Source organism: Zootermopsis nevadensis, unplaced genomic scaffold (genome assembly GCF_977971745.1).
Source record: "Zootermopsis nevadensis isolate Lab colony 2312 unplaced genomic scaffold, Znev_1.0 Znev_ptg000012l, whole genome shotgun sequence".
Classification (NCBI taxonomy): Eukaryota; Metazoa; Arthropoda; class Insecta; order Blattodea; family Termopsidae; genus Zootermopsis; species Zootermopsis nevadensis.
Genome location: NW_028259144.1, coordinates 5,447,043 through 5,464,642, shown reverse-complemented (window position 1 = coordinate 5,464,642; position 17,600 = coordinate 5,447,043). Strand labels below are relative to the sequence as shown.

General features: G+C 35.6%; 1 protein-coding gene across 4 annotated transcripts in view; it reads left to right on the top strand.

The window, feature by feature from the left end:
• EMC1 (ER membrane protein complex subunit 1) overlaps nucleotides 1-17,600 on the top strand; it is a 66,196-nt gene that overhangs the window by 34,440 nt on the left and 14,156 nt on the right. For 2 of the 4 annotated variants that reach the window (XM_087347737.1, XM_022081672.2), the window contains exons 2-9: nucleotides 1,856-1,971; nucleotides 3,844-4,024; nucleotides 6,546-6,701; nucleotides 8,328-8,658; nucleotides 10,850-11,162; nucleotides 13,886-13,903; nucleotides 16,010-16,185; nucleotides 16,712-16,882. In XM_087347737.1, the coding sequence (XP_087203863.1) occupies nucleotides 1,863-1,971; nucleotides 3,844-4,024; nucleotides 6,546-6,701; nucleotides 8,328-8,658; nucleotides 10,850-11,162; nucleotides 13,886-13,903; nucleotides 16,010-16,185; nucleotides 16,712-16,882 (1,455 nt within the window). In that variant the 5' untranslated portion in view covers nucleotides 1,856-1,862. Of the gene's footprint in view, nucleotides 1-1,855; nucleotides 1,972-3,256; nucleotides 3,418-3,843; nucleotides 4,025-6,545; nucleotides 6,702-8,327; nucleotides 8,659-10,849; nucleotides 11,163-13,885; nucleotides 13,904-16,009; nucleotides 16,186-16,711; nucleotides 16,883-17,600 lie in introns of those variants that run through there. The other 2 variants (XM_087347738.1, XM_087347735.1) reach the window with 2 other exon arrangements.

Sequence of the window (17,600 nt, the reverse complement as noted above, 5' to 3'; positions counted from 1 at the left end):
ATATTCTATGAATCTTCTCATCTTCCACATACAATCCAAATTCTGCTTTTTTTACGTGGTGCAGTAGTTGTGTTATCAGCAAATGTTAAACTAAATTTTAAAATATGGAAACATGAGTTTTGACTCATTCTTGTAGACAACAAACATGAAAAGTATTCTTCATGTTGAACTTGCAGCTATTCATTTAAGTCCTCTTGTCATGTCCTGTCCCATCTAGAGCATCAGTGCATTGAAAACTTTCATCTTTTTATGTCTGGTACCCTGCAGTAGACTGCTAATCGCTGGTTGAATGTGATTCCTGCACTAATAATGTGACCATAAACTCTGTGAAGAAGCATTAAAAGTATTATAGGGGTGAAGAATTGTCCTCTGTATTAGGTGCTGCATTATGATCTGACCCAACATTGGGACCAGTAAATGCTGGTACCTATCTGCTACTACTTCCACTTCATGTGCTATCATATGCATGGTGTTGTGAACAGCTGTCTTTTGGAAGATGGCTGTTTTATGGGTTGTAGCACTGTGTAGTCTGGTATAAATTTCTACCAGACTACATGGTGCTACAACTCAAAAAAGACAATCATCTTTGTATTTAAACCGTGAGAATCTCAGATCATACTTAGCTGTTTTTTGAAACATAAAAATGTTTGAAATGCTTCTCTTCTGAATCTTGATGTAGATTGTGTCTTGATCACATTTTTATCACTCAGAGAAATATCAGGGGCCCTGCCATTTATGTTATGTTTATAAGATGACCGCAAATACAAATCAAGCAATTGATTGTAACTGTAAACTACACCAATGCTAAAAGTATGATGAAATTAATTCCAAAATTTGAGCAGACATATTAGCAGTGTCCTTGGCTTGCAGGGTCGCTATCTTGTGGGGTACCTGGCTTAAATAAATGACATGATCCCTTCCAGAATTAGTTGTTTCAGTGAAACTCAAAGTTGTACAGGAAAGTTACTAAAAAAATGTTTGAGTATGTGTCTTTGAAAGTGCAATATAAAAAATAATGTTATAATCAACCCTTAAATAAATAAAATTTAACAATTTAAAAAGGGCATTATTAGCGTACCCATATGAAATTAAGTTGTTTACAGCCATGTATTGGCATTTTAACTGAAACTTATGGAGTATAGCCTGACATCAGGAAACTGTTAGCTGTGAGTTGTTAAGGAAGGCTGTTTAAAATTATTTATAAAAGACAAATAAGGAGCCCTTATAACAAGAATTCATGAAGGATATGTATATATGGTCATCCTTCTAAAGTTCACTGACATTGTTTACTTGGATTAGATCACAAATCCATGTTACATGGTGTGAAGCATGCTGTGTCTTATGCCCACAGTGGGTCAACTAGGAATACTACTGCCATGGCTTGAAATATACAACAGGCCTTTAAAATTGAAACATCTTTTGTGTTTATCCTGCAAAATGAGACCCCAAGTTTCATACTAGTACATTGCCATAAAATATTCCATTCATGCTGATTCATCACTTAGAATGATACCACATCACCCTGTTCATAATTTTCTGCAGGTCTAGCAAATTCCAGGATAACACCTTGAACTGCTGCATCCCACATCCCTTGTGAATCATGACTTTAAGTCATCCTGCCACATCACTGAATCTAGATATCTTAACCTTAGCAGTTTATACAGCTCCATAAATTAACCAAATGATCAAAGTATTGTGTATTTAGAATGGCCACATATCCAGACTGGTGAGTTTTGTCCCCACTTTTGACTAAGATATTTTGTACATTATTTGTGCTTAAGTTTATGCTACACATTTTAAATCTCTTGAACCTTAGCTATACAGAAAAGCACTAATGTTTACCTTCTTCTTTCAGGATACAAATGTATGTAGGCAAGTTAAAGTTTGCCCACTTGGACACAGTTTCTACAGTTAAGAAAGTGTTTGTTGCTACTGAAGAGAATGCAGTCGCAGCATTGAATTTAAAGTCTGGTAATTTCATCATCAGTTTTTACTGTCTATATATTTAATGCAACACCACAGTTATGTTGAACATACATTGTCCATTGCCTGAAATATATTTAATATATATGTACATTTGCGTGTTAGGTATACTCTGTTCTTCTGATGACAAGTTATTGGTTTTATTTTCAGTATTAGTGGCAGCAGTTAGGATCATACCAGGAACCCTTTGAATACCAAACTTTTATGCTAACCACTAGACCACACTGGTATTCTAAGATGGGAATAGAGCAGTGTTTCACAGCACTCTGGCATCCTGCCACAAGGTTGCAGATATGCCACAAATTTTTATAGGAAATTGTATATTCACGCATTTCATTAGTAAAAGGCAATATTTTATGTTTTATTATGAGAATTTGTAATACACAAACACACACAAAAGTTTATCATCGGTTGTTTATCTAACATGTCATCTTTATTTTCATATGCTTGCACTTGATGTCCATTTATATTTGTTGCCCCCTTTTGTTAGGTTAAAATTTGTGGTGTGCCTTCATATGATTTTGACAAATTTGGATGTGTGATGAGTAAAAGAGGTTTGAGGAATACTGAAGTAGAGTCAACTCCCAAAACACTGTATGTGCGTTAATATACCTTTGACAATGGATTGTGTCCAGCATAATTGCTGTGTAGTAAATATTTTTGTGCTATATGAGTCCCTTATATGTGGCTTACTTGTGAATTTTATTCTGGTGTGCATTTTAAGATCATAACATTGGGATATTAGGATGCTGCACCTTCCACAAGAATACATCTTTTTAGCATTAGTTGCAGAATTAGGCAGATATGTAATAAACACAGGAATGTTTCTCTCATCTCTAAGATATATTTTTCTTCTCTTGTGTTCTGTTCAAATATTTACCTTTGCATGCCTTCTAGCTTCCCTGTTATGGTTCTTTCCAATGGATCATTGTATTGACAAGAGCTTGACATTGTACGGTACCCTATGAGAACCCAAGGATCTGTTCAGTACAGGTTCATTGTAACAGATTCATTCTTTATATAGTGAAGGGTTGTTAGTCCCGTGCCCATCTTCCCAAGCTGGAAGACAGTGCGTTTTGACTGTTATAACACATAGAATAATGAAGAAATACCTTCAAAAGTTTGGCTTGTTGTGTGTCACTGTGAGGATAATATTGATATTGATTGTGGAAGAATAGTTCAACCTATAATTGATTTAAAAATTATGGGGTGTTAAGTGACTGTAGCACCACGATTGTCTCTGACCTGTTGTCCTTTTCGTATCTGTCTTTAGCTCCATAGCAGACTCAAACGTCAAATGCAGCACTGTGATTTGTTCATTGGGGTGTTCTGGGAGTCATTTGGTTTTATAAAGTGCCTTACCAGGTCATGTTAACCCTTTCTATGCTGTGATCAAGAATTTTCACACAGGAGCACCAACCACATACCTTCAAAGTAATTACTTTGGTATTTTCCAGTATCATTGACAAAAAATTTTGATGAATGTGTCATGTTTAAGTTACTGTGGACACTACACTGACAAAAGCAGGTATTACTGTTAAGTGAAACCAAGTATGAGTTTGAAGATATGATCAGGATTGAACTCTCAGTAGGCTTGATAACAAGAACTTTTCTGATCAGCTGAGTAACTATCTGCTGCTCAAAAAGAAAACTGTCCATTGGAGCTGATTGGTTACTAAATTACTTTATCACTTATGATGGAGGCAGCAGTAGCCTCTGAAATGGTAACTTCTACCAGACTACCCAGAAAATAGCTGTCTTCATACTCACCGCAGTGAGGACCTCAAAACCCACTACTTTGTCACTTATTCTTGTAACACGAGTGAGCAATACAGCATAGCATTTGCTATTTTGTTGTAGGTGAGATTCTTTGGAGACATGTCCTTGAGAAGGGACACCAAGGGGAAATCCAGTTTATGGATGGTGATGATGACATTATTGTGACAGTGTCTGGCAGAAACACTGTGGTCGTGCGGACATGGAATCCTCACAGTGGTTATCTCAATTCTGAGTGGACAGTGACAGAGACACCAAACAGCAGGTGATGCTTGTTCGTCTGTTAGATGTTATTTACATATATTTGTAAGTTAAAGGAATTTAATGTCAGTGGTCATCAATGATAGTAATACAAAAACAAATACAGTATTTGCCTGATTATTAGACAAATTTATTTTCCCACTCTCATATTCTGAGGAGAACTAATTATTCAAATGAAGTTCTTATGTGCAGTTATTCTTCACAGACATTATTTCAACTTCTTTGTTTTTCAGATGATAAATCAGGAAAAATAGCCTGTTGTGTTATTCAGGTAAATACAGTATTTTATTCCAGTAACATTGAACTGGTATATCTGAATCAATTGTTGTCTTTTTAGTAAAATATATATGGCAGCATTACATTAATTATTTGGAGGTTATGTATGGCAAGTTTGAGGTAGTAAAGTGTTGGAAATTGTGCCCACAAATGGTCATGTAATTATTTATGTTAACTTTTTTGTAGAAGTGAAATTGTATAAAGCAATATGCTTGCCATCTTTTCTGCAGATGGGGATTGGTTGTGAGTACATTGTTAGCCTGGGCCAGAATTTATTAATGAATGAATATCATTTTTAAAATATTTGTATTAAGCTTGCAAGTGAATTTTGTTAAGTAGTTATTGGATTTAAGTACAGTGAAACCTCTATCCATCGTTCCCGGAACTATCGTTTTCCCGGATGCATCGTCCGTTTTGTTCGGTCCCGAATACATCCCATATAAAATAATGTTACATTTTCCCGCTTCTATCGTTCCTCGAACTATCGTTTTATCGCATCGATCGTTCAAAAATCTTAGTCCCGGCCCACAATATTCCCGCAAAGATCGTTTCTGAGAATTTAAAATGCTGGGTTTAGAGATAAATTAATACCGAAAGACGCATAATGTTTTTGGAATACACAGTAGCGGTAACCAGCACATTCTTTTGGAATGAGGGTCAGCGGTGCAGGGGTGATAGTTGGAGAGAATGGCGGCGCGCATTGTCAGAAATTTTACGATTTTAATTAGGGTGCACTCATATTTCGTTCCAGCGATGCCAGATGGCATGTGCAGTGTGAATTTCTTCACAAATGCTTTTATTACAAGTACAAAGGAAAGGCTGGCGGCACTTTTCATTCTTCTGGTTCATCTCGTTTCCAGCGGTTCAGGGTCTTCGTTGAGTTCGGCAGTAATAGTATTTCCATTCTTCCTGTTATTGTCCGCAAAGGGGTTTGGAGCGGTGAGGAAGAGGAAGACGACGAATGCGAGCCCGAAGCTTTGCCGAGTTTTGCCGAAGTACTCGCTGCATTGGCGAAAGTGGAGTCGTTCTTTTATGCGCTTAATATTAGTGAACGTGACGAAGAAAACATTTTGAACGTGGAAAGTGCTCTGTTTGGTCTAAAACGTAAAGTTTCAACAAACCAGTTGTCCATTAAAGACTTTTTTGGTAAAAAGAAGTAACTTTGAAAGAGAAACATTGTTTTTTTTTAAATTTTTAATGCTTTCCCGCATCTATCGTTTTCCCGCATTCATCGTTTTTATTTCCCACCCCCGCCGAAAACGATGCATCGAGGTTTCACTGTAGTAGTATGCCTTGAGCCTTGATCTAAAGGAAAGCAGATACTGTAAGTTCTTCTTATGATTTTGTGTTACCACATACAGGGCTCAACCAGAAATTTAGTGTCCCAAGACTCACTTGCAGGATTAATATTTAAGATAGTTTTGAAATTGTTCCGAGTATTGCGAGACAATTGACCATGGCATTAACTGTGTTCATGTTTCTTGCACCAGTGCCAGATAAATCCATATTATGTGTTTTTAAGAAACTGTTTGGATTTTAGCACAAGATTCAAAGAACATCTGGTGAGAAACTAATAGATTTTGCCCTGCTATAATTGAGAGAATTCCGCCTAAAAGAATCTGTGTAGCAAACACATTAGTGTTTTAAAAATAGGACATTGATGCAACTGGTAAGATTAGGGACTTACACATTTGTCTGTCATAATCATTAAAACATACAGCTATTTAGGAATCCCCATTTAATTTTTCTCTGGAGGAGGGGATAATGAATTTGAGAAGAAAACTAAGTAAACCTTAAAGTGGTAAAAAGTGAAGTAAAGCTGTCCCACTATGAGCCATGTAAGCACTTGGGGGGAGAGAGGAGGTATAGCTTCTACTCATACTTGACCTCGGCACTAGATGGAGGTAAGTGGTCAGCATCACACCCTGGTCGCGCTTTACCCCCGGGAAAGGATCCCGGTACCCATTGGATAGGAGGCTGGATGGGCCCCAGAGCCGGTCTGGATGCAGAATCTAGAGGGGGGGGGGGAATCCTCCGCCCCCGTCAGGGATCGAACCCCGGTTGTCCAGTCCATAGCCAGTCAGAAACCTTAAAGTGGGGGAACTTAATATTGAGATAATGGGGTTGGACTACAGAAGTTGTATAACTGAAATGGTGGAAACTTTAAATCAAAGAACATTAAGTGTGGATCCTACTGTACTTATATGTATTGTTTGATGCTATTAAACTCACAGTTCAGTCTCTTTCAGGTTGACAGATGTAAGGTGGTTTCTGTTCCAAAAGCAACTGTTCCAAGTTGTATCTGATGCTCTGTCTCACATAACTGTCAATGCGTACAACATATCTGTGGGTACCAAAGTTTCATCTCATGACACTCCTGTGCAATGGATTGCAGGGGATTCAAGGTATTGTAAGAACAGTTGGATATCTTTTCTTGTATTAAATGTACAGATGTATGATGTACATTATTAATTCATCAAAGAACTGAAAATCATATGCAGAGGAGTAAAGGTTAATATTGAAGTTAGTTTTACTTTTTCTCTTTTTACACATTTAGGTATGATGCTTAGACACAAGAATTACTTTACCTTTGTGTTGTATGTACATAAATAATACTCATTATTTTTAAGAGATTTCCTTCTTAATCTTTATTGTATGATAATAGGGGATTTAATTTCACTTATTGTGGGGCAGCCAGTCAGACTTTAACTCAAGGATTAACAATGTAACATTGTGCTAGTTAAACACATGGCCAGTTGGACCATCAATAAGCGCAGAGAGTAAAGGTTAAGTGGGCTGGCTGACAACCAGGCGCCTCTATCTATCTTGCTCATAGTCTTCCTGTTGGACATTTTCCTTTTAATTTCATGTTCTGAACCTTTTTGAAATTCTGTCTTCATTCATTCATTTCACATGTGCATGAATTTACTGTAAATTCCCTATTCTATCTATTTTGCTCTGTATGTTAATATAGGCATATAGTAATTTTTAAGTAGGCATAATATCCCTTAGCCATTCTAATTTCCAAGTATGTCCCTTACTACTTGGTAAAATTGTCCTGCATTCTGTTCTTTTTGTGTTTCTTCTTTAATGCTTCCAGTTGTTACTGTTTTACTTTCTAAATACTTAAAGATTTTCACTTCATTTATGTTTACTACATTTTACCTTTTCCATGCCCCATCGTGCAGCTTATTATTATAACCACACATTAAATATAAATAGACATTTAATCCAAAATCCCTACATACTGTGGAGCCCTTTGGAATTTATTCTCTAATGTGCTTTCATTCAGTTTCCATATTACTGTCATGTATATGTATCAATTTTTTGTGTTCCACTTTCTTGTCCTTTTCCTACTCATTATCTCATACATTTTCTTGTTGGGAAACAGATTTTTTGCAGTCTCTGATCACACTGATTCCACATATTTTATGAATGTTCCTTATTCTCTCTGTTATTTCTTTCCTCTCTGTAATTCTTTCCCATTTTCTTATTTGTTTTCACTGCCATATGATTTTTCAAGATCAGTAAAGGACAGACATGTGTCTGTGTCACTTTCCCATCTTTTCTGATGTATATACTTCACTGTAAAAATTGAATCAACCATTGGCCTGTTGTCTCTAAAACCATTCTGTTCTTACTTAAATATTTATACCTGAAGATTTCTGGCTTCTGGGTTGTTGCAACAGCAATCTTCAGACTCACCACTGCGAAAACCTCAAATCCTACATATTTATACCTGATCTAAAATGTGAACGTTAAACTAAATTATGAGTAACTACATAAATTATAGGAAATCAAACCAAGTAAAATCAAATCTAAAGAGACCAAAGTGCCATAGGAACTAGAAATGTTTGTCTTATGTTATCACAAAACCGTAACTATGTAGCCATCATGGGACTGAAATGAGCAGGGCTAGAGCCATTTGCATGGCATCATAGAAAATCACAGCAGTTATTATATCTACAAGATAACAAATTGATTCTATTATAAAATGTGGAGTGAAACTTGTTTTGCCTCTTCTTATATAGGTGTGTCTTGGCTTTCCCGTACCTGGCTTGCTTGGAAGTGACAGAACATAACATTTTCCTGAATACTATCACTTTGACTGAGAGTAGTACTCAGACCAATTCACTGTCTGCTTTCCTGAAGGAAGTAAAGACTGGTGTGACATTGGAGACTGTTGGAGGTTCTCAGCCAGTCGTGGCAGTGGCCACAAGGGATGGTCCCAACAAATATTTGCTTCTTCTGGATGTGAATGGATTCATGCTGTGTCCTCACCAGTTTCCAGCAGCATCAAAACTGTTCATTGCACCTTATGAAAACAGCAGTAGTATACTGCAAACACTTTATGTTGAAGGGGTAAGCATTAATGTGTAAAGAACAAGAATACATAGAAGTACTGATTAAATTCTAGAGAATAAACGATACAGTGCAAAGTACCATAACAAATGAAACTCTCAGAAATAGTCATAATTATATAAGCCAATATAAAGGCTTGGGACATGAATGCGTTAAGATTCATATTGTTTATAACTACAGCTATACACATGGTCACTTACATTAAAGATTATAGTGAACTACATAGGTAATACAACATTAATAAGAAAGGCAGAAAAGAAACTTGTGACACTTATACATTAAAATATAAATAATATGTCACTTGAGGAGTTTTATCAGTACGAATAGCTCTTTTTATAGTCTGTGAAGTTTGGTTTCTAGTTTCTCTGTGGTGAAATGAGATTTCTTTTCGCTGGTAGCATATTTGTAACCCATTGCAGTTCCTGGATCCACTTTTGTTTCTCACAATTTTATCTGTTGCAGAAGGCATCAGTTAGCCTAGGTTTTTGCATTTAGGCTTTACAAAAAAAAATTCTCAACGACTAATTTCTTGCAAGTAAATGCCATGTAAATTTTATGCTTTGAACTTTTGTTGGGTTTTCCTAACTGACCAGTTCTTGGAACACTTGTCAACATTTCAACCTTTTCGCCCCTTTCTTCTTGTCATGTGAAATTTTTTCTATTTTTTTCACTGCTCCTTTCACTTTCTTGAATTCTTCCTTTGGATTCTTCATTTGTGAAAACTTTTTTGTGGAAAGTGTGAGTTTTCTGACTCCAAAGTCTCATTCAAGGAAGAAACAAAGTGAACCTGTTCAATTTTAGAGCTGTCTACATATGTTCCTTTGAAAAGACGTAGCTTAATTTCCATAACTTATGACCAGATTTGCAGTACTTTTCCTACATTTATCACAGATTATTTGTTTTTCTGATTTCTAGAAACCTTTTTTCATCACCTGGTCCTACAAAGGTCTCAGGTTTTTCTTGGAAGTTGCACTATAACTGACATTTAAGGGATTATAACATAGTTTTAAAACATCTGTTTTTTTGGCATATGTAGATAGAACTTCCAGTCATTTTAAACTTTACAAGAATAAGAATTTACTTTGCACTTGATAAAACCACTACAAAACTTGTCAGACAAGGAAATATAACTTGACTGTACTGGAATCAGGTGCTGGATGAGTCACGATGTCCTGTAGGGTGTCTGTACGGGTCAAAGTTTAAAGGCCAACATGAAAATGTTGATGTACTCTGTAATATGAGTGGCATACCAAAACAAAGCGCTACTTAAGAGTTTTTAATTGGTACAAGAATGTTCAGACTAGAGTTATAAGGATTTTAGTGAATCAGAATACAGAAATTTTAAGGGAAATTTCATATGCATTACTCCCTAAAGAGATGTAATGAGCTTGCAGAATTTTGTTACAGTCAGAAATGGTAATGACAATGTTGCCTTTAAGTTGTGTTGATTTGCCATAGAATGGCCAAATTAAATACTGGACCAAAAAATATTTTACTGGAGACAGAACTCCATTTATTACTTTAGAAACAACCCCCTTTAAAATATTCAGATTCTTCATTAACATTCTCATTCTCTCAGGTGTTAAATATAATACAGTAGTTCAGGGCTCCAGAAATATGTTCATCCACTAACCATAGGTGAATTAACAAATACTGGTGGTGAGTATTCTTAGCACTGATCTACATATACTAAAAAATTAATCAAAAAAGGATGTCCACTTTCTTGCTGAAATTAGTGCAGAATTTGAAAAATTATGTATTTTTTTACCAGAATGAAAGTATATGTTTGTTCAACAGTGCAAGGTATGAGCAGTTTGAGTTTGTGGTAGATTTTTCAGTTGTATTTCTGGAGTCCTGCACTAATTATTTTTCTCTGTGAGGGTGGTTATTATGAATAGTAAAATTTTGTGCTACTTTTTTCTGGATGTGTTAGAATTTTCATTATCATTTATGATTTTATCTCATTCTCTTATAAGGTTAACAGATTATAACAATTTTTATAGTGGTTTTTGTTGTCATACAGAAATGCAAACTAAGTTTTGTGTTGAGCCATTCTTGCAGTTTGAATGTACCTCCAACCCTTTGCTGTCTTGCTTAGTAGAGTGTACTTCAACGAATTGTCCATCACTTTACATACTCTCCCCACAGAAAACTTTTAATTATGTGCATTCTTGTATTATAATTTTTACAGTCATTGGAGCTGTCAGCATATGAACTAGAGAGTGGCATAGAAATGAATGATCTTTCTGGGAAAATGAAGTACCCAAATGGATTAGGTGAAGCAGGTATAGCAGCTGCAGTCTGTTCCCTACGAAGGGATACGAGCAGAGGTTGTCACATTTTGTTGGCAACAGATGATCATGCCCTTGCTCTGGTGTTCCATCCAGGAAAATTTGTGTGGATTAGAGAAGAAGCCTTGGCATCAATTGCTGCTGTTGAAATTTTGGATTTGCCGGTGTCTGACACTGATGCAGCTATTGAAAAGGAATTTGACCACAAAGAGAGTGAGTAATATAATATAAATACATATTATCCTCTCATATACAGAAAAACATATATATTATTTTTAAGGGACAGTGAAAGTTTTCACATATTTCCTGCAAGTGAATCAGTTGAGTCAGTGACCAGTGAGGTAGGTTGTATTAGGTTTGTCATGATTCAGTCTGGTCTGTGCTTGGAGTCTTATTTTTAGTTGTCTTTAATTCAGGCGTGTGTTAAAAGATGGTTCATTGGAGCTGCTGTCACACATTAGTATAGAGATACAGTAGAACATTCAGAAGATGGCTATGATGTAGGACAGACTTGAACCTAATCAGTGGATGGAAGAAGAAGAGGAAGAGCCTAGCACTCGTATAGTCTGTAGCATTGGAATTGACTGTAAGACAGTAAAAATTAGGAAAAGAAAATTTTACATTCCTGAAAAAATACTTTTATTTCAGAGATTTACCCATTCTGGCAGTTATAATCGACTCTTTGCATCTTAAATTGTAGGACCTGCTTTCTTTAATCAAGTAAATCTCTTTTGAAGGATTTAATGTAACAGTTACTACAGAATGATGTAATTTAAAGCTGTGACTATTTACCACTGGATTTACATATGGGAGATACTGAGAAGTATATATCACAGTTTGTTTGATATTGGCAGTTGTCAAGATAATACTGACACCTTAAAAATAAACCATGTCGTGTTCTCCCATATCATTCCAAATTCACCATTCACAGTCATCCTATTATTTCTTGCTTGGTGTTATGTGTGTAAGGATTTAACATAGTACTGGCCAATAGTAGAATGGATATACTGATCAGTTTTCCCCACTACCAGAATAGTAAAAAATAGACCATTGCAATGTTCTTCCATAATGTTCTGAAGTCACCATTTCTAATCATCCTTTTATTTCACATTTACTGCAACATAACTTAAGTACCTGACAAATAATTGTTAAGTAAATTAAAAATCATTCAGGCTGTGTTAAAGTTCCCAAACGTAAGACTCATAAAAGTTGTTGAATGGGCACAGTGGCACAAACATACAAGAGGCATTTGCCCCAATGATTTTGCTGACTATGTGTAATCTGGCTGGTAAAAAAGGAATGCATGAATTTGATCAATCCTTCTTCCTCATCATGTAATTCTTTACTTAAACATGTTTATGTCTGTAAAAAATATGTATTATCACTGGTAAAGATATCAGGGAAGTGACAGAGATCAAAGCTCCATATCTACAACATGAACAGGGAGGGTGGGATGACTTCTCCCAGTGTTGGTTGGTTATGGAAACCTCTCATTCATGACCTGAAAGATCATAGACTCTTACCAAGAAATTAATCCCATCTGTTGGCCCCTGAGAAGGGCTGCCTACACCTCTGGTGCCTGCTTGGAAATGCTCTCTTGGCCTAGCTCCATCTCCCTGTCGCTTCTCATCCCTGATTGGCCCACTCTTTCAGTCTTCCCTTCCTCCAACCCATTTCCAAGCATGTCACTTTAGCCATGAAGACAAGAGACAGCATGGACAGTAAGAGGGTTATGTTAAATAACAATTTGCATGAATGTTTAAGTATATCATATAAATTATTGAAAATACGGTGGAACTCACACTTAATTTCTCTTCTTTTGTGGTATTCCCACATTTGTTGTTAACTTTTTATTATATGAGTGATTACACCAGTGTTGAAGATTGTTCTTAAATCTGAAGGGACCACTTGGAAGACCTAGGCAAGTGAATCTTGATTACATTAAAATAGGTGTGAAGTTGTGAACTAGATGTATATGGCTCAGGCAGGTTCTTGTGAACGTGATAATCAATGTTAGGTTTTTGACTATACTTTCAACATTTATTAAGGATCCACTGCATGTTTTAACCTTTATTGGCCATCTCTTTAAGTGTTTCATACTAAAAGATATTACTGCTAATTTGTATACATATTTTCTGTTGTTGATTTCACCACATAATGGGTTGTGTCTTAAACAGCTTACCTATTTTAATAGAGTGAGTGTAGTTATTAATGAACCTTTGGGTTCATAGAGGGCAGGAAATTTCTTGACCATTTGCTTCTCATGAAGGTCTGTAGGGTGGAATTTGTTAAGATTAAACTCGGATTGGTGCACAAATCCATTGTTCTTGAGGAACATTAAATAATTATTTAGCTGTGGAATGTTTTAAAACAGTGTGCAAAATTAGACTGGGTGAGGAAGGAAAGAGCAGTTATCAGAATACGGGTCTACTGTCTGCAAATCAGTCATAAATTTCCAGGTGTTTTGGCCCTTAACCCTGCTATGTGCTTATTCCTTTCTCACTAATACAGTTTTTTTAAAATTGTACTGTTATTTGCTCATGAGAAAAGCTTTGACCTTGGCAGTATAGACTCTTGCAGAAGTCTGAAACTTGTAAAGCTTTTCTCTTGGGTAACTGACGATAATGTAACATGGTGTAATGTGGAGTGTACGTATAACATGAAATTTAACCCTTATGTTATACAAATTTTGCGCTTTTATGTTATGCACATTATTTTATCAAATCATTCATGTCTAGTGGTAGAAAGTGGAGAAGAGATAAGTTCTTGCCCATTAATAATGAAAATGAAATAAAGAGGAATAAGTTATTATCCATTAAAAAATAAATAAAATAATGATAAACACTGCAGCCTTAACATTAAAATTATATTATGATACCTTTTCACTTATTAAACATATTAATATTTCTTGTTTCATTGCTTTTCTGTGCTGCCAGTGGATTTTGGGGTGTCATGTAAGTACTGGATGGATTTTGCATGAAGCATTTTGCAGCATGCTGTTTCTTTTTCAATGTGTAGAGTGTTTTTGTGGTGTCAGTCTGTCATTAGCAGAGAGCAGACGTTGGTTTAACAGTCGCTTGAAAAGCTTTGTTATTAGACATCATTTCTTTTATATTTGGATGTCTGGTTTTAATTTTTTTAAGAATGAAGTACACAGCTGTGTCAGGGTGAGGGTTGTAATAATTTTTACATTTTTGACAAAGTAAAGCCTTTTCAAATATTTGAAAAGGCAATGAAGAGTGAGAATCCTTTAGTACAGCTGCATCTTGATGTATTGGTATGACATACTGGTTTGTAATGCCAGAAGGAAAAGCCATGGTTATACTCAGTCTTAAAATGGTGGTTATTATACTTAAGTTTAGAAACTTGTCATTCTTTCTACTTGCCAAAACATTTAAAACTGAAGATAAACACAGTAGATACACAATTCAATAATTTGGACAATTATTTTGTTGAAACATATTTTTAAGGAAGAATGTAATTTGTGTCTGAATAGAGTGTGTTTAGTAAAGTGTATGGATCAAAGAATTGTGAAGTAAGTAGGAAACTTAGGATGTTATATGATGAGGACATGTGATCCTTGCAGGTCACATAGTTCTTAGAGTTGGGACACCTAGTAGGTTGTGCTGGGGTGTGGTGGGGAGACCTCTTTGAAAGTAGTTACTTTAAAGGCTGAGAAAGAGGTGGGAAAATAACATTCAGATGGATCTTTCCCAGAGATAGGTTGTGAGTGTGGGAGATGGATGGAACCAGCTTAGGATGTGTCTGGTGTTAGGCTTTGATATTAGCAGAGATAAACTTCAGGTTGCATTAGCAGAAAATTAGTTGCCATTTTCTCAGTTGTGAATGTAATGGCTGCAGATGTAGAAACTCTGAATTTTCTTTGTGAAAGCAGGATGTGTCACATGCAGGAAAGGTTGACATTAAGGTAGGAAAGGCTGTATATTGTGCACCCTACTTCTTTACATTCCATCTTATGTGGAGAAGATTCCAAATACTGAATATAAATTTTATTTATTGTAGGCAGGTGATTTGCTTTCTATCAGAGTGATGCAAAGTGTGAAGGCAATGCAGAAGTCAGTGCAAGATGCTTTTAAACATCTGTTCTTGAAGGCTTCTCTTTTACAGTGTTTCCCTTTGTTCAGCACCAGTCCTGCTATTTCCATAATAATTTATGAACTGGTATGTTTGTTGGAATGTGAATGTTATTTAAGGATTAGTGCCATTATAAGACTGTTTTTTGTTTTTGTTAAATTTTACAGAAAAATTCCTGTCGTGCATTATGCATGTATAGATCAAGGAAATGTTTTTCAATCCCAATTCATGGCTGCATTTACAAGAAACTTTTACCATGGCCACACTGAGTTTTAAATAATATTTTGGTGTGGATAATGAAATACGTAATATTCTTTATCATTGAATATGTGAAAGGATAGTGAATTTTCTGTATTCCTGAAAATCGCTGTTGACCACACTTGATAATGGCTGTTCAGAGTGTAAACATGCTCGATGTTCTTGGTGAACTTCTTGTGTGTGGAAGAAATGTTTCTCAATGTGGTGTTACCTGTTTGTCTTTTATTAAAACCTGTAGAAAGTGGTACAGCTTAACACCTCAAAGTAGCTATTTAAATCTCAACATGTTTGTATTTGTGTAATGTGTAATATATTGTTGTGGCATGGGCATGTGGTGATTAGGTAGAATCATGTTTTTTATTTTATATTATTTTGTGATGCATTTTATGCAAATTTGTCTATGAATGTTATTGACAAAAACCATTAATGAAGTGCCATTTATTCTTGCTTGTTGAAAATATTGTATAGGTAGCAATGTTGATGACCCCTGAGGCTGAAAAGTGTCTCAATAATTATTGACATACAGTTGTAAAGGTGGTTGGACAAGCACAAATGCTTGTCATATTTGTACAGATCTTTTTTTGTATCTAAAATATTTGAAATTCTTAGTTCCTTTATGAAGACTTCAAAATGTGGACAATGTGTTTAAATGAATATTCAGTAGGAAACATTGTTTACTATGTCAAGACTTTCCTGTTTTTTTACAGCTGGTTTTTTGGGAATGTTTATACACCGTTTAGCAAGTCAGATACTGCAGCTACGATCTTTATTATTAACAATTTTTGGGTTGGGGAAGCCACCTTCAGCTGGCCAGAGAGCAGGTCTTGTTAGAGATGAGTTTGGACTACACAAGATGATAGTTGTAGCATCATCTGCTGGAAAGGTAAATCAGGTTCCTTTAATTTCCTTCATTGGTAATTTATCTGAAAAGTGTGATTTATGAAAGTGAGATGCATCTTTTACCCTTTCCTTGACCATTTCAATCTTTGGATCTTACTTCACTAGACTTTACTTAAGGGCTATATAAAATGACTGAATGTGAAAAGTATTTAGGATTAATGTTGTTGTCCCATATATTTTTATTTGTTGTAATAATGTACTGGGTTGAACTTGGGACATCTGTAATACATATCTAGTATACAAATCACTACTAGAACATCAGGCCAGTGTTTTTGTCATATTTCTTGTCATTCAGTCCACTGCAAAATGTTAAAATAAATAAGATCAAGAACCCTGCGGTATTATAACAGTCAATCATCAGAATAAAGGAGCAGTTTCTTATATAAAGATAATGGGCAATGCCTAACATAATCATGTTAAAAAGCATTAGACTTTTATCGCAGCTCCTATATTGTGAGTAGGGCCTAATTGTGTTATTTAAAACATATTTAATTTTGTGTATGTTATAGGTTTTTGGAATAGACAACTTGAGTGGGGAAGTAATTTGGCAGCAGCGTCTGGAGAATGTTAAACCATATGTGGATCAGGCCACGGAAAAGAATTACATACCATTCTTCATCCAGAGAACTACCCGTCACTTTCCAAGTCCAGCACAGTGTGCCTTGCTATTCAGGCATAAGGTATGGTATGAAGTTCAGAGTGATCATTGCCATTCCATAATTACTTTTCTCCTCCCTTGTATCACAGCTTGTTTATAGCCTTGGCCTTCTCTACAGTACCTCTTTATATGTTCCTCTGTAATACTTACTTACTTCCTTCAGTTAGTAAATGCCAGCTATCTCATGTCCATCTCCCACCATCCAGCAACCCAATTTTGGTTCCATACAGCTTCCAAGCTTATTAAAGAATATTTTTAATAGATCCAGGATCATCCATATTAATAGTATGTGTAATGCATCTCTTCATGTTGCCATTTTACACCAGTGTTTGAACCATGTTTGGTTATTTTATAAGCATTCAGTTCTCTTCTTGTATCTGTCCATTCTTTCTATACTCCCTTTTATATATATATATATATATATATGTGTGTGGAGAAAGCAGGCACGGAAGATATATATATATATATATATATATATATATATATATATCTCTTCCGTGCCTGCTTTCTCCACATGTTTCTTGATTAATTTTACATCATTGTTTGTACTTTTCTGAAAGGAAGTTTGTTATACATGACAACATGTGGTGTTGATATTCTGGGTTGTGATGCCATGTAGACCCGTATGTAGATACCAGCATTCCGGAGAAACATACTGTCTCCATCTTCTGGGCTAAAAGTTGAGACAGTGTTTTTCTTTGAAACATTGATATCTGCATATGAATCTGTGTGGCAAAATT